The 22,144-nt window shown below is 40.9% G+C and overlaps 1 protein-coding gene across 2 annotated transcripts; it reads right to left on the bottom strand.

The window, feature by feature from the left end:
- Positions 1–2,801: 2,801 nt before the first annotated feature.
- On the bottom strand, positions 2,802–9,106 carry MGST1 (microsomal glutathione S-transferase 1). 2 transcript variants are annotated; one of them, XM_084206652.1, is made up of 4 exons: positions 9,005–9,106; positions 6,702–6,851; positions 5,484–5,578; positions 2,802–3,418 (listed from the first exon to the last, which is right to left on the bottom strand). In XM_084206652.1, exons 2-4 carry the CDS (start codon positions 6,825–6,827, stop codon positions 3,172–3,174), a joined length of 468 nt encoding a protein of 155 aa, XP_084062778.1. In that variant the 5' UTR covers positions 6,828–6,851; positions 9,005–9,106; the 3' UTR covers positions 2,802–3,171. The 2 variants fall into 2 exon arrangements, with proteins under 2 accessions (XP_084062778.1, XP_084062779.1); XM_084206653.1 differs by having other exon boundaries at positions 8,988–9,082.
- Between the last annotated feature and the right edge of the window lie 13,038 nt (positions 9,107–22,144).

The raw sequence follows: 22,144 nt of genomic DNA, 5'->3' as shown, positions 1-22,144 counted from the left end.
CTTTGAAGCAGTTACCCACACAAACAAAAACTAAACGGAGGAGTTGCTCAGGTTCACACTTCTGAAAACAAAGCAGCCCATGAAATTCCCTCAGAGAGGAACTCAGCTAACCAGGTTATGTCAGCTGGCATTTTGAGGTGCTTTATGGCCAACTGTTAAGAGCCACTTCAAAGATACACAACATACCTGGGAGAAGAACACAAAATGCCAGGAATAATGAGAAGATGAAAGAAACCCTGTAGTTTCTCCAGTTGCCCAAGACTGGTGGTGGGAATAATGGGCATAATAAACAGAAATGAGCATAGAAGCTGATGGTTTGTCCTCTTTTTCCATGGCTCCCATGGAACAGCCCTTTCTGTACTTTCACCAGGTCAAAGGGAGCACACCTGTTGATAACAGTCAGGTGTTTCATCAGTTACAGGTTACTTCATTTCATGATTTTGCAAGGGAACCTGATACCAGCAGGCTGAAATCCACGTGCATGCTTTAAAAGGTTAAAATTCAGTTTAGCCAAGCAATAAATTCAACTAAAACACCCTTCCTCCTTTGCTAGCTCCCCTGAAATACACCAACCCTTCAAAATGTACAGCTGTACAACAGGCACAGTGCACCTCTACAGGACAGGGAGCAGAGAAATGCAAGAGCTGTGTGACAAGGATCACTCCAACAGAGTTTTTGTGAAGCTGGCAGTCGGCATTTGATGGAATCTGGTAAGGCACATTTCCCAGATTGAGCACGTACCCCGCCCAGATGCACAGATGGTATTTGTGGGAGCAAAGGAAAATAAAATATAGGTTTAAAATAAATGCAAGAGAAACACAGAATAATATTGAATCACTCTAGGTATTTCTAAGGGTTTCCAGTTATCTTTTCTCCTTCTCAGCACATACGAGTGTACGTTCCGAGCTTTGCAACCACTGAGCAAATGTAAGGGATTTAAAACCAGTTTTGTTTCAAATATAAGATCACAAAATTAAAGACAGTCTCCAGGAATGAGATTTCTGTACAGAAGCTTGATGCAAAAGGAGCTGAAAATGCTGCTCCTGCATATGCCTGGCATTGACAACCAGGCTTGTCTGAAGAGCCTTTTCCATGCTGAAGGAGAGGACTCGCTCTGCTGCTGAATTTCAATCAGGGCCCTCTGCACAGTGGCTACATTCCCTTTGTTTGAAATGGATGCAAAGACACACAGCTGGGAGGAAGAGACAAGCCATGAAGTAGCAAGGAAAGAGTTTTAGATGCTGTTGTGATGATATAAGGAAGCCACAGTATATCATGATATAAAAGGAGCCATAGACTGACGAGAGCTGGCAGGCTGACTGACCATGACTGGTTTGGGACACAGCTCCAGGCTGCAGCCTTGCTCCATCACTGCCCCTTCTCAAACCAGAAGAGCTGCTGGCCTCTGTCACAATGCTACCATCCAAGGTAGCTGCTCTCAAGATCCCATAAAACCTAGCAGAAGAAGAAGGAACAGGAGGAAAACAGCACAGGTTGGAAGTGGTGAAGAAAGGTGTGAGAAGAAACAAAAAAAGCCCACGTTTTCTGTTGGAGCCTGTGCTAACCCAGAGATGCTTATGAGTGCTCACTCTGCCATGGCAGCCATTGAAGCACCCCAAGGTTCAACTTCAATTCATCTTCTCCTCCCATCCCCCTTCTAGAGGACCCAGCAATTTGTTATTTTACTCATTAGTTAGATTTAACTTTTGGTAAATCAGTGTTAACTTCTTGATTTCAAGTTCCACCCTCTCCTCTTTAGTAGGCATGACCCAACACTACACTTAAATTGCAATAAAAATCCTCTTTCTTTGGATTAAACCAGTCTCTCTGAATTCTTCCCCATTCCTCCTGCCACCCTTCTGAGTTGCAGCCTAACATAACATTGAACCAACCTCCACCTCACAACTGTGGGTAGGTAGGAAAGCCCTCCAGTGTTATTTTTTGCAGTACTACAATTACTGTTCCCATGTAAAAAGAACAAAATGTTTGACAGGTGGAAGCAGCAGTGAGAACTCTCCACCTCCTCTCTGGGCCATCCCTCAGGGGAACAGCTTCTGGGGTAGGAAAGGAAACCAAATGTGTTGTGCCCTAGCTTCTGCCATTTAAAACTTCTCAATGATCAGCACACTGTATGTAAAGACCTTTCTGGGTCACTTGAAATCTCCTGCTATTATTTAAGCCAGAGCTACTAAAGAACCCCAAAATAACTTACCAAACAAAAAGAAGCCAAGGAAAGTCTTTAAAGAATGTACTTCAAATTAACACATCATAGAAAGATGTATGCAAAGAGCAAAACTTCCTATCAGAAACATATTTATGACAGTATGACACACAAACTAATTATATATGTACATCTGGATTACTTGATAGCTACATTTGCAAGTGTCACTCATTTTATGCTGAATTTATTCAAAAATGAAAAAAAAATCCTCTACAAAGGATCTACACTTTATGCAGTCACAAAACCTACATTTGCAGGAACTCCAGCAAAAATAATTACTTAAAATTTTTTAACAGTGTCTCCAAACAGTACTTAGCACAAACACTTTCTCTCTTTTTCATCTACTCAACTGAAAGAAATGGAGCTGCAACACTTTAGGTTTTTTAATCCCAAAGTGGATTATATAAACATTTTCATCAAAGATTTTTTTACAACAAGACTAGCATTACTGGTTATATCTTATTATTAAGGTAAGCTCTCTTCAAAGAACTGCATGATTGGAATCTCTTCCTGATACATAGTGACATGCTATTTGCTGGCTGCAGTGAAGAGTCAAAATGAAAACAAAAATACAAACAGGCTTTTTTTTTAATCTTGTCTTTATTGATTTAGACTTCAGAGCTACAGCCAAAAATAGTGCATCTGTAGAAAATTATCAAACACTCTATCAATACAGCATCATGGCATGTTTAGAATTGTAAGCACTTGACAAATCGCAAAGGGAACATCCAATCTAGTATTTGGCAGTGCAACCCATGCACAGGGAATACAGGGAGAAGGATTCTTTTTTCCTCCAAAAAAGAAACATTTCTGAAGAGGAATAAAAAGCTTTTGTTTAAAAGAAGAATTCCAGTTACCACAGAAGCCTCATTGGCTAACTCAAGACATCATGGTACAGTGCCAGGAACTTTGTGTGGAATGTCGAAGGGGGCACAGAAACTACAGCTCTGCTACAGGAGCCACGCTGTCTTCAGGACTTTGTAGGCCATGGAGAAGGTCACTGAGTAGCCAACTGCCCAAGACAAACCTCTGCCAGGCTGGGGAAGAGGGATCAAGTATGCAAAAGTGTGAAAGATCCTGGCCCCTGCGAAGATCCTGAAGTGCAGCAGGGCCGTGGACAGCTCAGGGCCGCTCAGAGCATACAGCAGTCCAATGCCAACAAACGGGACAATGTTTTCCAGGTCATTCAGGTGGCCTCTGGAGGAAGAAGCAAAGTTATTTTTTAAAGTGTTGTATTTTGTTGAATAAACCACTTCAAGCCCCATTATTTTTCAGTATCTTCAGAGCGTGTGACCATTCAACAACTCTTGGCTTCCCCTGCAGAGGGGACCAGATTCAGCTATTGAAACAATTTTGGCATGTTCACCTGACCTCATTCTGCATCTCCTGCTGCACCCCACATTTTTAAGCTTCTGATTTTCTATATGAAAGGTATTAGTTTTTCCCCAGAATCTTGGTAATATTAAGGACTTACATGAGGTGTCTGAGTGCACCTGGATGTGCAAGAATGCAAAGTCAGGGAAGAAAAGAGGTAGCTGTTTTCTTGGAGCCTCTCTCAATTAACATCAATTAACTGGAGGGCCATGACTGAAGCTATTACAGTTCATGGCCTAGATGGTCTATTCTAATCCCATAAATCCAGTGTGTGGTGTCCATAAAGAAAATATGAAATATTCTACATATGAGCTGCTATGTTCTTCAAATGTTCATGAAGTTCCATCATCTTGAAGAAGATTATTTTTGAACATCTAACAGGTGTGACAGTTACGCTTTTCGTTCATTTTCTTCACTTTGAGCACTAAAATAACTGAAAAAATGTTTGAAATTTTGAAACCATAATTTACTAAAAATGTGTTGAGACTGAACTCCTATATCTTGAAGTGTTCTTTCACACCCCTTCCTAAACCTTCTCAGCTCCCTTCACCTCTTTAGATAAATTATACTTCCAGCCCAATTTACTGATTGAAACAATGTCCAAGCCTTACTAATGATGTCAAATTTCAGAGCCAACTGGAATCAAGTCATGGCACTGTCTTGCAGCTGCTTTTAGAATATATTTATAATTACAAGGAAACATAGCCCTCCAGATTTTTTATTCTCATTCCCCATAAAAGTACTCTGAAGAAAGTAATCTTTTTTCTTGGGAAAAAAAAATCTTTTTTCCCCATAAACTGAACACATTCCAATCACTTATACAAAAGAGAAACCATGCTAAATGTATGTGGCATTATCTGTTGCCATGAAGCTTGCAGAAGAAAATATATTAAACTTCCACTAAGAACCACAGTTGGGAGGAAAATATGGATGCTGCAACACCAACATAGTAACTAGAACCAAGCTTACCTGCTATGTCTGGGGATGTCTGAAAAACTCTACAAAACAGTAAAATAGGATTTGAAAATTCAGTGTTTTAAAAATCTATTCTGTGAAAATTACTGAGGTGGTTGTCATTTCTCTACCACAAGAGTTTGAGTTAAATGGGTCATAAAGTTAGTCTCAACTTAGCTGGCCTCTTACAATTTACAAAGAGAAATGAATTACCCCTCACCAAAGAAGTTTCCACTTTTATGTAACACCCATGAAATTAAGCAACAACTTCCCTGAACTACTCAGGGGCAGAAAAGGAAGGAGAAGAACAGTTTTACAGCCCACTTAGATTAGGCTCTTCTTTCTGAGATTTTAATCCATAAGAGGCATACAGAAATATGCCTTGTGAAACAATAGCCATTATTTGCAAGGATGCAGTGTTCTTAAAAAAGCACTGGTATATATTTTCAAGATCTTCCCTAATGGAGCTTTAAATGAGAAGAGTTCACTGACATTCAAGTTTTTGGTATAAAAATAAACTTAGCTTCATCAAGCAAGCATGGAAGGCATTCAACTAAAGCTCTTCTTGTTAGCACAGGTGTATCAGACAGCATCCTGAAATTAAGGATTTTGGAAACAGAAAATTTTGCCATGAGCTACATCAATTTATGGTCATATTTTACAGTGTTGTCACCACTTTGCCCATCTGTCCTTTAGACAGGACACTACCCAAGAGTCAGATACTATAACTAGAGAGTGGCTTATTGTTTTGAGAATGCACACTGACCATTTGAACGTGGAATGGTTTGTTCATTTAAACTAATTAATGTATTAGATTGCTACATAAAGCACCATAAAACAGACACAGGCTTGACAGAGAATGGGGTGGAATTAACTCCTTGATTTAATATTATTCTGTTATTTAAAATAACTTTTTCAGGTTCCTGTGTATTACCTGCGTACACGTTCAACATCTGGATCAGTCCTCAGGAATTTCTTAGCACTGTCCCCTTTTCCAAATGATGCTGTATCTTCTGGGTTGACAAATGCCTGTTTCAAATACAAGCACACAAGTGACATTAGCAGCCAAAATGCTTTACCCAGTCAAGGCAGCCTGCTGTAAAGGTTACTCTTTTTACCAATGCCTCAATAACCTCACTTAACTTACCTGAAGTTAAAAGCACAGGGAATAAAACAATGTTTGCTGCATTACTGTTTTCTTGAGCCCAGCCTGTACATTTGTGTGCTGACAAATTAATGCAATGCAATTTAGGCATTTAGATAAAGCCTTCTTGTGAGCTGGACAAGCCTGAAGTAAAGCCAGTAGGCTGACAGAACATAGGCACCTACAAGGTGGGAAGGTCTCAAGTCTCTTTTTCACCATTCCTGACAATTATCTGAAAGTGCTTTTGGATCCCTTCCTTCTGCAGAAGTCAACACAGCAATAGCATCCAACAGCCTTATTCCCATTCTCATTTATGACCAAGGAATGTCTCCCTTTTCTCTTAGATGCATGAAATGACCCATTATTACCTCAAAATACTGCAAGACACTACTTGAAGACAACATTTGATTCAGGCAGTGCAGACTCAATGTACTGTTGATTTCTCCCTGCTGACACATGTAGTAACACATGCATTCTGCGGACTGCTCAGGCTATGCAGATGTAAGTCAAGAAAATATTTTGATTTTAGGAGAGCTACATGACTGCTTTCCAAGGCAGCCTTGATCCCTATTTGTGAAATATCCTCAGCCTCAGAATTCTAGAGGTACATTAAGAGTATCACGAGCAACATTTTACATTCTCTTGCTTCACTTCTTTCCTGTTTTTCTCTTCCAAGATTTTTTTTATATTTAATAGAAAATTAAAATTATTTTACTATTTTTTCTGTTTGCAATATTACTAACACAATGAAACCAAGACTTCCAAATTACTGAAGGCCTTATTGTCATCTGCATCCACCTGGAGCAGTTCAGCTGGGTTCTCCTGCAACAAGCAGGAGCAAAAATCAGCTCTTCAGCAAAAGGACTGCACCAAAATCTTGAAGCACAGACCATCTTGCAGAAGCAGATCTCACAAAAACAGCCAGATGAAACCCACTCAGGGCTCTTTCAGCCCAGGACCAATATAAATGTCAGTCTGTTCTCCCAGCCAGTATTTCCAAAAGATTACCTTCCTTGTGATCCTGAAGTATGCTGTTATCAGACTCATTAGCATCATCTTTAGAAGAACAATGGCCGTGTAAGTAGCGTAAGCCCGGAAGACTTCATTGTCAATTAACTGCGTAGATTTGGCCATTTCTCCCCTTCTCACTGATGACCTCTAAAAAACATTAAAGTTAGTTAAAGCTAACATCGTTGCAATCCAAAGTTCTGACAGCAACATTGTGTTAATAGCCTTGTTTTTTAGCATCGCTGCAATGACAACATGATTTTGCCACCATAGAGTTTCTTTTTAAGCCATTTTCTACTCTCTTTTTTTTCACAATAGCATAATATAATACCTTAAGATGATAAATTATAATATTTTGCTTCCATTATAAGTGCTTATTAAACTGTCAAAGTACAAACTACCAAAATATTTAATGTAATTGCAGAAACAACACTTAGTCACAGAAATTAGCACTCTTTTGAAATAACACAAGGATTTAGACCAATTTTAGACCAATTCATTTGAATTAGCAAATTTCCCTAAGCAGTTACCAGGATAGGAGGAGTATGTGACAATACTACGAACTATGAAATGTAAAGAGGAAAATTAGTATTGCCTACCCTTTTTTGTGTGTAAAATGACACAATTATAATTGCACTTCAGCTTTCAAACTAACCAGTATCTTCCTACCCAGCAGTAACTTGTGATCAAACCGAGTTGAACAGCAATTTTTCCCCTTTGAGACCTTGTTCTTAAAAATTGCTTTTAGCATGACTCACAGGCAAAGATTAAGTTGTAATGACAAAAAGGAGAGGACTATTTCTGCTTTTATCATGGGAGGTTTAAACTAATGAAGTCTCTTTCCAATGAGACCTTACCAAATCCACAATCCTATGGAGGCAGTACCTTTTATCAACACCAGAAAGTTAAGAGGTGCTGAGGAGTGAATGCAGGTGGAAAAAAAAAAAAGCAAATCCCCGTGCACATTTATTTTTGCCCTGCACAGACCCAGGCTATTGCCTCACCAAGTGCTTCAACCATGCATTTAGTGACTAGGAATCCATACAACTAGGATGTCTTAGCTTCACTAGAGACCGAAATAAATGAATTTTTTTTGTTACACCTAACTCACTTCTTGTGATATAATTTTAACAATAGCAATAAAAATGTTAACATTCACTTGACTACACTTTTAACAACCTCTCATCTCGCTTTCAGCACAGTCAGCTATTGCCAAACAAGGGGAACTTGACGAGCAAAGAGCACGATGGCAGACTTGCTCTGAAGGCGTGTCCTCGGTAAGGAAATGAGGAGAATGGAGGTAAGCAGATGTTTGCTCAGTGAAAACAGAGCTCGCCTTGCCTGGATCTGCCTGCTGTGGTGATGGGATTCTGCTCCCTCTTTTATCCTTTCTGAAACAGTGCTTGGGTCACTGGGCCCAGCACAGGGTCTGTGGAGCCTGGGAAATTAACTCAGTGTAACTCGCCCTCCTCTCTCATTACAGTCCAGCTTCCAAGCTGGACTTGGGAAAGAAATGGACAGTAACTGTTCCCATTCATTTTAACAATCTTGTTACAACAGAACTGTCCTGCTACTCTTAACTTTGTATCACAGCAAAAAGCACACAGTGTTCCGCACAACAAAAAATAAAGTAAATCCACGGCGTCAGAGCATTTTCCCCTAAACTATGCTGAAAATGCATCCGAGAATGATGCCAAGTCATTGTCAGGGACACTGTTCATCAGCACTTTGGGAGCTCCGCCACATTTCTCCATCTCCCCTCGCTGCCCTCCGAGCTCCCAGCATGCCCAGGCCCTGCCTTCAGCACAAAATGGAAGGGCTCCGAAAAACCCGCGATTCCCGCGCCAGCAGAAACTGCAAAAACAAACCCCAAGTACGCCAGCAGCACGGGGTTTTCAGGGATGTGCTCATTACGGTTACAAACAGCCTGATGTACATGGGTAATAGTAATAATAACAATGGTAATAAGAATGGTATGGCTCGGAGCAGCGGCTCAGACCCTCCCGCCGCCCCCACCACGCGTGTCCCGGGGCCGCGGGCCAGCACGGCCCACGGGGGCCGCTTTTTTGTGCGTGTTTCAACCGCGACTTGTCCAAGCGCCGTGTGGCCGCAGGCTCCGCTCCCAGTCCAGCTGCAGATTCCCGGCCCGGCCCCGCGGCAGATGTCGCCTCCCCGGGCCGGCCCCGCGGCCCCTCACGCCGCGCTCCCCGCACCGCCCTCCCGCACCCCGGCGGGCTCGGTTCCCAGGCCCCGCCGGGCCCCGCCGCCCCCGCGCAGCGCCCGCACCTCGGCCCTGCCCGCACCTCGGCCGTGCCCGCGGCGATCCGAGCCCCGCTGCTCCCCGGCGGACACTGCTGCCCGGCCCGGCCCGGCCCCGCCTCGCCCCGCCGGCCGCGGAGGCGGGTCCCGCCCGGGCCGCCCTCACGGAGCCCCGCGGGCGCGGGGCGGGAGCGGCGGGTCAGGCCCGGAGCGCGGCAAACCTGGGAGGAAGAGAAGGAGAAGGTGTGAGAACGAGCGAGGGAAAGCTCTGCTGTCTGGACGCTCTTGGGCAGCGGGAAACCGAAGGCTGTCCGTGCAAACAGGCACTTGTAGTGACAGCCAAGGCCAGCGACTGTGCAAATTCCCAAGAGGGCTCAAAGCTACTCTAAAAGTCTCAGTACTTAGTCCCCTCTCTTGTTCTGGTGGGCCTTAACTTTTAGCAAAGGGCAAGAAAATGAAACTTGTATTGCCAAGCTGTTCCAATAGACATGCATCATGTTGCTTTGCAAAGTGAAACAGAAATTTAAGGAGCTCCGCTGCTGGCCACAGACTATTCGTACCAATGTGCCACAGTGCGATGAACAGAGGGAGCCTGGTGTCCGAGCTTCCCTGTGGTTCTTCAGAGAGAATTATGTTCTCCCTACTGCACTCCCCTTCAACAGGAGCAATGCTTGCGACTAAGCAGTCTTGATAAGCAAGACTAAAAAAATAGCCATTAACATATTGCAAATCAATGGCGACTCCAACATTGGAGAGGGAGACAGAATGATGCATCTGACTCCATGGATATCAGAAGGCTAATTAATTAATTTATTACACTGTATTATTCTATACATCTAAAACTGAACCTGCCAAGCACTCAACCCTGCACACCTCTGCTCACACTGCACAGAATCTCGTGGCTGTCACCCGACAGTCCCAACACACACACACACCTGGCCCTGACAGGCCAAGGAAACAAAACACCATCACTGTGGGTAAACAGTCTCCAGACTGCATTCTACTTTGGCACAAACATAGGCACCGCAAATGATAAGAATTGTGTTTCTTTCTCTGAGGTTCAGAGAATGTGAATCCCAGAAATATTCTTGGGAAGAATTGTGCCTTGCTTTTCTCTGTAAAGAGAAATGTGGGGCTACTCAGATGCCCAGAAAGGGTTCAAAGCTAATCCTAAAGATGTGTACACCATAGGAAAGGGATTCAGTTTTTAAATCTGCATTCTTATGGAAAAATCTTTACTTTTAGGTACATATATTCAGTAGTCACTGATGTTGCTTCTGTGCTTCGTGTCATGTCAAACTCCTGTGTAGCTCTTCTCTAAAATCATAAACCACAGTAAAACTCATTTGAGCAAGAGCTCAAATTTTAACAATCTTGTTAACATGTTATAACAGAACTGTCCTGCTAGTCTTAACTTTGTATCAGAATTGTTTTGAAATGCTGGTAGGAGTTGGGTTCAGCAACCTTCGTTCTCACTAAGAACACAGCAAATACTGCTTCTGCTGAAATCAACCAAAAAACTCACAGGAGTGTGGGTCCATCCCAGGGAATGGATTTATTTCAAAAACATGGAAGAATTTCTGCAGCTCATGCCTTAGTTCAAGGCAGGAATTGTGTCTTCATAGTTTTTTTACCACACCTAACACATATCATGAGCACATGGTGTGACTGAAATGAAACTGCAATTATCTTCTCTTGCCACCTTTTTGTTTGTTTGGCATTCTAATCCTTACCCGCAGTCAGTTTAAAAAGCAGATAAACCTATTAAGTTAACAGTAAAACTAAACACACATTATTACACTTGAGAAGAAAAGCTGGTAATTGATTTACATGAGTTCTCAGAACTACACCTGGAAACAACAGAAAACCAGGGAAAAGGTGATTTTCATTCTTTGTAGGTAGGATATAAAAAGAAGCAAAAATGCATGTAGAAATTCTACTATTTCCATGCTTCCCTTTGGATTTTACATTCCAGTTTTTCAGATTTTGGAAATTCAGATTGATTTATGTGACTTTAAAAAAAACATTTCTGAAACTGGGAAAGCTGCTATACTCTCAGTCTTTGAATTTTGAGACAAACACCTTGTTAATTTTTTCCTCTTTGAATACCCCTAATTCTGAGAAAGAAGATTAGGAGGAAGAGAGAAGGACAGGAAGGGATGAAAAAGAAGAAAGAAAGGGAAAAGAGAAAGAATTTTTTAAACAAAACAGGGTAGGGAAAAAATACTAAAGAGAGAAAAATATAAACAAAATGAGAAGGAGAAGGCAACAGAAGATAAGAGAAAGGATAAAAAGAAAAGATAAAAGGAGACTAAAAAAGGAAAGAAATTAGAGAAGCCAAAATTTCTTGCAGAGCCTGAACCACTTGAAAGGTTCAGGTTCTTAGAGGGAAGACTCTTTGAGGGCAGAGAATAAGAAGAGTGCCAAAGTGGGGCCATAGCCTGTAAAGCAGAAGTGAACTTGTACCCAAGGTCTATTTTCTCCTCTACAGCATAAAGTGCCTGCAGAACATTTGGACAGGGCTGTGAGGCAGGATCTGAGGGAGGTTGGATACATAACCGCGCTGGTAGTTGCTCCTGAGGGGCCCATTCCCACAGTTCTTACTCCTGTGAATTATCCCTTGGATGCTAATGGGATTACTCCTGTAAATCAGGGATGCCACATCAGCCCAGAGCCGTAGTGATCATGAAGGGCTTGATCTTGCAAGCCTCATTCATGTCAGCAACCCTTTTTCATGACAATTTTCTCATTGACTTGAAGAACTATCTGTGTAGCCAGAGACAGTAGAATCAGGACACGAGTTTAGGGTCAGCATAACAGTAAGAATAAAAGAGTTTTTCATTTAACCTCCAACAAGGAATGGATACTCCCCTAGAAGGCCAGATAAGTGCAGTCATTCTCTTTTAACTGCAGGGAGGGCAAAAGAGAGGCAAGTATTGATCAGACTTGTTCTGTCCTGTCTCCTTCTCTGGCTCCATTTATTCACCATAATTAGAGTGGTAAAGAAGGTAGCAACAGTACATTTTCACCACACCTCAAGCTTTTGTTCACCACCCCCTTGAAAATATAAATCAGTTTTTTTCTTCAAGTAAAACTGGCAAATTATGCTTGCTTCATTAAATAAACCAGTGCTTTGCAGAGCACTGGTGAACACTAATCAGATCATGAACACTAAGATCCATTCCATATTTTAACCTAAAATCTGAAATGCTGTTTAAATACTACAAGAAAAGTGTACAAAAATGTTTAGTGTGATGGACTAGAGTAATTTTTTGTGCTACTCTATTAAAACCTGCACCTTCTGGTTAGCAAGCACTTTCACTATATTAAATGTCGACACCTATGTAATTTCACTGTGATTCACACACTTCCTCATAAGATCTCAAGCTGCTGTCTGGTTTCTTTGGGGAACTGCTTCAAAAACAGCAAGAAAGTATCCTTTGGGAATTCTTCCTGCTGGGTATAGCTCAGTGAAGGCTTCTCTGGCATAAGTTGCCTTTTGGTAGAGCTACTAATACCAAAACAGCAGCGTCCATCCAATCTTTTATCCATGCCACTGTTTAGAGGACAACGTTCTCAGTATTGTAATTTGCCATTTTTTTTCAGAATTCCAGATGCTCACTTGTGAGACAGAAACAGAAAATTATTGAAGTGACCAATCACAATGGGTGGTGACCAACAGGCAGTGAGAGAAAAGGGTGCAAACTCCACAAAGCACAGGAGTGGTTACATCTGCTGGTTATATGTATACGATATATACATCATTTATCATTGTGCAGAGACCCCACAAAGCTCATTTACTGATCAAGTTACCATCTAAAGTTGCTTAAAAACTTCCAGATCAAAAGTCAGGTGCAGAGCAATCATAACAAACAGTACAACACAGGAAAATTATCTGTAATCTGTAATTCCGACCAACTTTCTGTTCCACTTGAGGAACAACCCAGAAAGGGATTGGTGGGCATATAGGAAATCCTTTTTAGTAGGTCTAAACATGGACCTTTCTGTTTTGCCTTGATTCCTTTTTCACTGTGCAAGAATACTGCAACAGCCCTGTTGCTCCTGAAATCAGTCTGCAGCACAGAACCACCTTTGCAGTTAGCATTAATGCATGTGTGGTGGGGTGTTTAAAGCCCCATGCTGAATTGGAAGGGAAAGCTTCACTCAGATTTTGTGATGCTATTTGAGCTGTACAATTGTTTTGGTTAGGAAAACAAAATATTATTACCATTAAAGGACATAAGAAAGATGTTATATGATTTTGCAGCCACCATAGCAGCTTTCTTTTAAACTAATGCAATGAGAGAGTTATTTGTTAAGCATTATTGCATACAGCTCACAGAACAAAATCTGATCCTTTAAAATAACACTGAAGTGGCAGAAGGAGAAAATATTCACTATAAAAGCAGAACACTTTTCAAATTTCACTTCACAGATTGAAATGACAGAGTGTTGAGAGCAAAAGGATTTTTAAGACACTGAGGTTTTGATCATTTATATAGGAGTCCAGTGGGTTTTACTTGTTATTGTGCTACTTCTCTGCTCCAGAGACACAAGGAAATTATAAAGCTGGAGACCAGACTGGAAGATTTCTTACCACAGTGACATTCCAACTGCATGCAGAAGGCTTGAGTGAGCTACTGAGAAGTCGGAGATGATAAAAAGTATCTAGCAAGAGGTTGCTAATTTATCTCTGCAGACAAGATATTTCTGTAAGTAAACAAGCAAAAGCTTTACAGTTATTGGAAATACCTGCAAACACGCAGGCCTAGTATGTCTATAGATAAATTGATAGAGTTATAAAGTTGATTTCTGAAGCTCTCCCAGATCCTACATTGTACTGCTTGTGTAGATCTACCTATTTATATAAGGCAGTGAAAGAGCTTCGTCCTGGGGATTGCAGCAAGCTCATTTTCTCATGAGGTTTCTATTCCACTGTAGGATGGTTTGAACCTTTGGTTTCTGTTAATCTTAACTGGATTTATATCACAGTTGGATGTCAATAGGCTAAATGATCCTTGCACATTATGAGTCATCTAAAATTGGAGTTTCTAAACTCTTTATTTGTACATATATATATATCACTAATGGGATGTGAACCATGCTTAGCTAATAGAGCAGCTTCTCCCTGGCATTTTAGTGATGATTGTGAGGGCTGGAGGCAGGGAAGGAGAGGGATATTATTGCCCAGATGGTTATTTTTGTGGAGTAACCATCTGAAAGATTTAAATGTTCCATATAAGTAAAATATTGATCAGTAGTAATCACTTGTCCTTCCAACAGGCAGGTATCACTACCTGGTGGATTTCACATAGGATTCAGCAGATATTCTACATCAGAGGATGTGGGTTGAAGAAACAGGCCCCCCAAATTTGGGGTGTCTATTTTCATCCTGCAGGAAAGAAAGACAGGAGATTTCTGTCTCCAACCATTCAGCTGTGTCCAACTCCAAGACTGAAAGGAGCTGTGTAATGAATGCAAAGTGAGTAGATTTTGCTAAGTTAGAAAAGAGTGCCCAGAGAGTGCTTGTCTGGGAGTTACATTTGTGTGGGAGTTGTTCCTACAGAAGGGTTAAGAGGCAGGTTGTGTAGTCAGTGTGAGGCAAATGTCACTGTTTTAAAAATCAATTATCTGCAACTATAGGACCTAGTCTAACAGTACCTTTGCAGTATGCAGAGCTTCCCCAGGTAGCACAGCTAGTTTTATTAGTAATCTCCCCTCCTCCAGCTCTCTGTACAGAGCCAAGTTTAGAGTCAGCAAAATTACTTGGAACCAGCTCATTTTATCCCCAACAGCCCAACCAACCACAATTAAACTGTATTACCATACATCAGGCTTTAAAGGGGTTCCTTTAGTGCAGTGTATAAAAGGCTTTAAGGAGAAACAGAGAGGCAGAGGGGAAGACAAACATTCCACGTGTAACAGGTTAAAGTCCTCCTCCGTGTCTGTCCATTGGCTTCACTTGGCCAGGGGTGAATACAGACAATTCAATATTTAGCAATCAGCAGCTTTGCTTAGTCAGCAAGAAAAGAAACAATTTAAGGTCCAGAGCCTTCCCTGTGCTCCTTCTGCTTTCCTGAATCTCCACTCAGTTGCAGCAGCTCTCTCCTAACAGAAATGACACTCTGCAGGGTTGGCTCTTGGATATTTTCTGCTGTGGTGCAAGATTACTCCTCGTGGTTTTATGGGGCAGCAGCAGACTTTAATAGTCACTTGAGACAATTATTCAGATGCTGTATTGTGCAGTCAGATTGCTTTTGAACAGCTGCAGAAATACTTAGCAGAAATATACTCCCCAAAGCCCTGGGATGGGAAATAAAAACAAACAAGCCACTGTAGCAAGACGAGAGTCTGTGTCTTACTGCATCTTTTAGCTTGTAGAAAAAAGGAGTTGTGTAATTGATTTAAAAGTTAATTGGGGCAGGGACCATTTTTCATTTAGTGGTCTTTATAATGCCCAGTAATAATAGGCTACAAATACATACTCAGTCACTACTCAGACATAAATCCTCTCTGGGCAGTGTTGTGACCAAGTGTATGGTTCTTTGCCAGGCAATTCTCATTAAAAAGATAAAAAGGTGATAAGAAAGGGGTGCAATTATTCTCTTCAGTAGTGATGGTCTTCTTTGGTACAATCCTATTTACAAAGAACATCACAAAATCACACATTCCTCTGAGAAATATGGGCAATTTCTTTTCTTTAAGCTTCAGCCTTGCTATTCTGAAGAATACCATGCCTTAACAAAAATACCATTTATATTTTTTTCCCCTCCAAACCACTATAACCACTCTGCTGCAACTAATTAATTTCCTTGCCATTGCACTTCTTACTAGTCCTGGTGAATATCCTTTGGTTGTTACAACATGTTGTGGCTTGATGCTGTTGTTTTAAGTGTTAAAATACAAAGGTATTTTCAGCTGCACTGTCAATTTTGCTTGAATAAAAAGTGCTCATAAACACATAAAATTTTATGGAATCTCTTAACAGGTATCTGGTCAGGAGTCAGGAGGATCTGAAGTACAGCAGGGGAACAGAAGTACACTTGCTTAGTTTGGACTCTGAGAGGCTCCCTGTTTCTTTTAAATTCAGCTGGGCAGTTGGTGGGGGCTCACAGGGCTCTGCTAACCCACTCCTCTGCTGAATCATAACTCCTTTTCTCTTAAGATACACTTTGAATATATCCTCACCATTTTGTCCCAGGATGGCCATGCAGGCAAAGTCAAGCTGGGACAATGTTTTGTACAAAATACAGTGCATGATATGTTGGGAATTTAGTGGCTGAAAGAACTGCTTGTTCACTTTTTACTCCTGTGTGCTTCAGTGAAGTTGCTCTTGATTTATAGCTGGATCAGCAAAATCAGAATCAGACCCTTGCTGCTCATTTTTTGTGGGAGCAGGACTGGGCCTCATGTGCTCCTGTGCTCATTATGTATCTCAGCACCAAGTCTCAGCTTTGATTCATAGAGCTCTCTTTAATTTGGTACATGCAGCCTTTCAGACTAGATCACATAGCAGCAGGATAACAATCCTCAGGAGAGCATTTCAGTTTGAGAAATTCATGAAGAGGGTGACTTTGCTGCTTACCTTCAATGACACTTGTGGAATAGGAAAGAGAAGAGTGAATGAAATGGAATTGCCAGCCTGTTTCAAAATGTATGCTCTGTTATCCAGCAGATGACAAATAGCATCCTCAATAACGTAATTCTGGGAGCTGTGCAAGTTTTTTTGGGTTGTTGTTTTTTCTTCACTATAATCTGTCTTTTCACACTTAGGTTTTTCTTAGCTGTGTGCACTGCACTCAGGAGCTCTGAAATACTTCTTATGCCCTTCTGCAGAGAAGGCATCCACAGGCCTTGCCTGGGGTAGAGGCAAGCAGGAGGAGCAGAGAATTTTTAACATGTAGCAGGAAAAGGCCTTGAATTCACCCCTTTTCTATTCCCATCTCCAGCACTCTGACAAGGAGTGTTGAATTCAGAGTTGGATAGAAGTCATACACAGATTTGTAACAACAGATGTTATAGATCTGAGGTAGGTCACTTCCTCTTGGTGCAAAACACACTGCTTTTCTGAGCCTTGAAAAGCCATGTCTGTGCCTCCTTACATGGCAGGGATGGCAAAGCAGTAACCTTGCATTCTTCCAGCAGGAATGAGCCACTTTCCTGCAGGAGAAGGCATTTTACTACATATTTGGGTGTGCTGAAACCGAGAGGAAAATGTGTCCTTGACAGTAGCAGTAGTGAATCATCAATATATGCATATGTATAGAATGAGTGTTGGAGCTGTACAGCAAGAGAGAATGAGAAAGGGTTCCTAAAACAAAAGTGAGCATCTTCCCACTTTAACAGCAGGATTTTTCTCCTTTCTGTGGAAGATTTGCTTCCTACCCTGGTAGCTGCACCAAAACTATTTGGAATCGTGCTCTTGGTGTTTTTCACCCTATCCTAATTTCCACACAGGTCCCTGTTGCAAAAGGCAATGTTGGCCTCCGATGGCAGCATTAACTGCCTTTGTACAAGAAAAATTACTTTCTTGTGAAGCAAAATAAAGGATTTCCGTGGTATTACAGGTTGAAGAGTGTTGGAGAAATGTGCTTGGCTGTATCCCAAGAAAAGATCAAAGCAAAGATACCTGACACACCACCTCCTCCCAGTCCATGCCATACTGCCCTGGCAAAAATCTCTCCGAGTATGCAGATCACAACCTGGACTCTACCTCAGTAATGACCTGAAGGATCTACAAGAAGAGGTGAGAGAAGCCTTGAAGAGGAAGCTTCAGATGAACGATGGAAGCCAAGTTTGGTCTTTTCCTTGTGTTGGAGCTGACTGGGCAAGACTACAGGATTTGCCCCTAACTTTGTAATGTACTTAATAAATTATTAACAGAGTTAAGTGGTTATCCTTGAGTTGGAAGTGTGGACTTTTTCCACCCTTTTATCATTTTTTTCCAGCTGTTAACATTGCCCTGCATGATACACTCAGACATGGCATTGCCTTCCCAGTCCAGAGCAGCCAAAACAAAGAGCTGCTCATAAGTGAGCCCCTTTGGCTGCCCTGCATAACTTTCCAAGACAAGGTCAAATTCTAGCCCCATATTCTTAGACTTTATATAAGGTCGCCAATACATTTAATTCATGTTTTCTACAAAACTTCTGTGAAATTACTTCAGTCATTTAGTTCTGAAATGAAAGTGCACCATCTCATTTTTAACCTCTGAAAAGCCTCTCTGAAACTGTGCCTCCTCTACTTTGGAAACCAGTTCAGGGACTCTTATCACTCATTCTTGCCACTCAGTATTCCCTCTACTCTTCCCTTGACAAGGCAGATAAATTGATATTAATGCTACATCAGGGAGGTCAAGGGCACATCAGAGTGGCCAGATTTGCCTGAATGCAATCTTTCTGCTACTGGCTTTCTACAGAAGGTGCTGTTAAAATCTGTGGACATTCCATTAATTCCATGAAGAGGAGTGCAAGTTTTCTTCCTTCACTAAATTTTATTGAATAAACAAGCCACCTACAAGGTTTCATGACCTTTTACAATATGTTCAGAAACACCTAAAATATAGTTACTGCTTGATGAGCTGTACTGACTTGAATTCAAGTTTTTTGACTACTATTCTTGCAGAAATAAATGTCGTTGATTTGTTTCTTCCACTGCAATAGACCCAATCCAAGGCCTATGAAACACAACAGATTTTTTTTTTCTTAATTTTTGGGACATGGCTCACATCCAGTGACACACAAAGGATTTCACTAATTTTCACAGTTTTGAAAAATAACCACAGTCACAAGTAGTGGCACCTCCTTCAACCTGAATTTTCTTGGTGATGAAGAAGATTAAGAGTAGATGTTGAATGAGTACAGCCTATCTGCAGCTCACCTCTCACAAGTGCAGAAAGCAACAGCTTTCTGAGAATTTTACCCTGCAACAGCTGGAGATAACTTATCAGAATAAACACTGATGGGCCAAAGTTTCCAGCTAGTTAGTCCATGCCAGCCAGTAAATTTGGTACCTCTGATAAAGCAGTGAACTTGATTTTTCACTCCTGTGCTTCTGTGCAATAGTTTTAACAAAGAATAGTGGGTGGCTCCCTGTGCAAATTCCTTAGAGAATCAAAGTTCATTGTGTAGCACTGCAAGGAAAGAAAATAGTATTTTATTGTGTTGTATTGTACTGTACTGTGTTGTAATGTCTTCCTACAGAATGGATGGTTAAACCAGAATTTCTACATTTCTCCAGAATGGTGGTTAAAATGTGCTGGCCAAAAGTTTTCTTAATGTTTTGTCAGTTTGATTTATGTATTGGGAATGTTGGAGGTTTAAGACTGGTTGTAAAGAAACAAGTTTAATTTCTCTATTTTCTTGGTGGTATCAATGTTCTAAGTGTAGCATTCTGCATTAAAATGAGTATTGTTTGATTTTTTTAAATGGATAAATAGCTACAGGTTCCAGTCTAGCTACATCCTTCAAAAGCATAAAATAAAAGTCTGACCTAAAATGGATATATATGCTTAACTGTGCAATTGCATTAATGTCAGTAATGTGTACATTGCACAAAAATTTAGATATGACCATAACTCATTGCAACATTCAGGCTTATTGGAGCAGTAATAATTTTTTAATTTTATTTTCCTACTCATTTAACAAACAATAAGAGAGGTGACAGGAAGACAAAAGTTATACCTGGCAAAGTCTGATTATAAATTGCACAACCTGGTGATGATTCCAGTTAGATTTGTGGAAATACATGAAAGAAACTGCAGAGGGATTTGGATAGAAGGAGCTGAGGTGTTTATGGAAGCTCCCTGTGTTGGCCCTATGGGGGCTGAGTGAGGTGAGTTTTTCTTTAACTTCTTCCTTGTAACCTGCAGGTGTTGTCTCATGCAACTCAGCACTGCTGATGCTTGGGATCATGTTGCAAGTTCTTTGATACTCTATGTTTTTCCTGAAATCTGAGTTCTTCAGGCAGATGAATCTCTGAAAATTTCTCTTGGTAATTCTTTGTGCTAGTAGGGAAGGAAAGAGTTCCTCAAAAAGTATGGCTGAGTACAGCCCTAAAGGTCAAACAACAACACAGGCAACACTGAGAAACATAATCCTCATTCAGAAAGGCAAAATGATAAATATTTTCATTTAATTGATTTAAATGAAATTAATTTATTTTTTTATTATAATATTTTCACTTAAAGACTTTGCCTTTTCTAGACCTGTTTTTTTTTGAAACATTGATTTACTTCCTGAATCAGTTCCTTTGGTTTTAACTTGGGTTAAAGGTTTGGCAACTGTTTCCCCATATTTTTATTTTAATGAGACTATCCCTGATTTTTATATTGTCTATTAAAACAGTATTTAAAAACTGCAAAGTCTGCAAGGCCTACTTTTCTGGTCACTACGGAGTGCCCTCACATCACATTGCTCTTAATGTAAATTAATTGTATCATGCTTATAGACCTTGGAGCAGTTTTGCAGATATTAGATTCTTAGACATCTGTGGTGTTTTATTATTGATTAAAGAATGAGAGGAAATCTCATGGTTTAAGACCTTGTAGTGGGATTTATGAATTAGTCCTTTTCCTATGTGACCCTTGGCAGGTCATTGAATCTGTCTTTCAGTTTCCCATCCGTGAAGCAGGGAATAATGATGATTTTCTGCTGCTGCTCTTTGTCCATCATGCCTGCTTAAATAGTTCACTCTTTGGAACAGAACTTGCTATGGGTAGTGCAGAAAAATTTCATCCTGAGTTCAGATCTGCAGCTGTAATACAAATAATTAATACCAGCATTAAACAGTCAAAGGTATTACATCCAAGATGCATTTGGCCTGAGGCCTGCATAGTTCTTAAAATGATGGATTTTTAATTGATTATTTGGAATGAGACCTTTTCTCAGGCTAGCTAAACTGCTTGAGACCCACGCACACCAGCTATATTTAGAGGTGAGGAGGTGTCAGAGTAATGCTTAAAGTGCTCTGTTTCTAATAACCCAGGTGAGTGACAGCCTGGGAGTGCTGCCTCTCTTAAAGCAAACATGACTCACAGCCCCCAGGCTGCAAGCATGTGCAGGTTAGAAATTGTGTTGAACTGTCCCCATTCAAGGAGCCAGGAAATGCAGCCAAATTCATAAACATGTAATTTAATAATTTCAGGTTAGTACAACAGGGTAGTCACACTAATGGCTTAGCATTTCTAGCAGCAAAATGCAAAAGGACTGTGTAAAATTGGGGCAAGGTTAGGGTGAGTCTGGAGTAAATAAGGCAATATCTTCATCCCACAGCACATGTTGATGCTTTCAGAAAGCATTGTGAAGAAATTGCATTTTTATAAGAATATCTCCAGAGTCCAAATAAAAGGCAAAATGGGAATGGCCATTAATTCTTGTTGAAATGGACACACACACACACACACACACACACACACCATTGGCTGCTTCTGCTTCCAAGGCATTCCTTGTCCCCAGCGATTCCCAGCACCCATGAATGGTCTCTCTGTCCCACAGGGAGTGTACATGGTGAGATGAAACCATGCCATGAGAAACTGCCAGGAGTGAGCACCACCCCATGCCTTTTCACATCTCTGATCAAAGCTAAAATAAGCAGCAAAACACAGAAAAACTGGTTTCCCAGTGGGAGAAGAATATTCTGGCTTCTTGAAAGATGCTTTATGTCACTGGGGCTCCTGGAGACAATGGACCCAATAGATTCTTCTTTTGTGTCCTAAGCTTGTCACTGACCTTGGCACCCAGCCACATTGCAGTGTTTCTTTTTCTGTGAGATTACCCAAGGCAAGCTCTTCTCTGGGAAACTGAGTCTTGCCAGGAACTCCCACTGATGTAACCAATCTCTTTCATCACAAGCTGCAAAGAGCACACACTCTCAGCTTTAAATGCAATATCAGTCCTCAGCCAGGCTCTGGAATAGCTGCAGCTTTGTTCCAGGAGATTCTCATTTAAGAAGTTAATGGCTACTTTAAAAATTAAGCTAATTCTAACTACTTTTTCTTTTAAAGGGAGTTTCACTAGAAATCAGATATGGTCCTTCTTCCCTCAGTCATTGCCTCTCTTTGAGTAGTTGAGTAGTAACACTAGTTTAATGTTTCATTCCCAAATATTTGCATTTAGTAAGTGTGAAGATAGGTGGAAGACACAATGGTTTTGGTTGAGAGTTTCCTCACTTCTTTTCTTCCTTTA

Source organism: Fringilla coelebs, assembly GCF_963513975.1.
Source record: "Fringilla coelebs genome assembly, chromosome: 5".
In the NCBI taxonomy this organism is placed as follows: Eukaryota; Metazoa; Chordata; class Aves; order Passeriformes; family Fringillidae; genus Fringilla; species Fringilla coelebs.
Note: the sequence above shows the minus strand (reverse complement) of the source record. Positions and strands in the feature narration are given on the sequence as shown.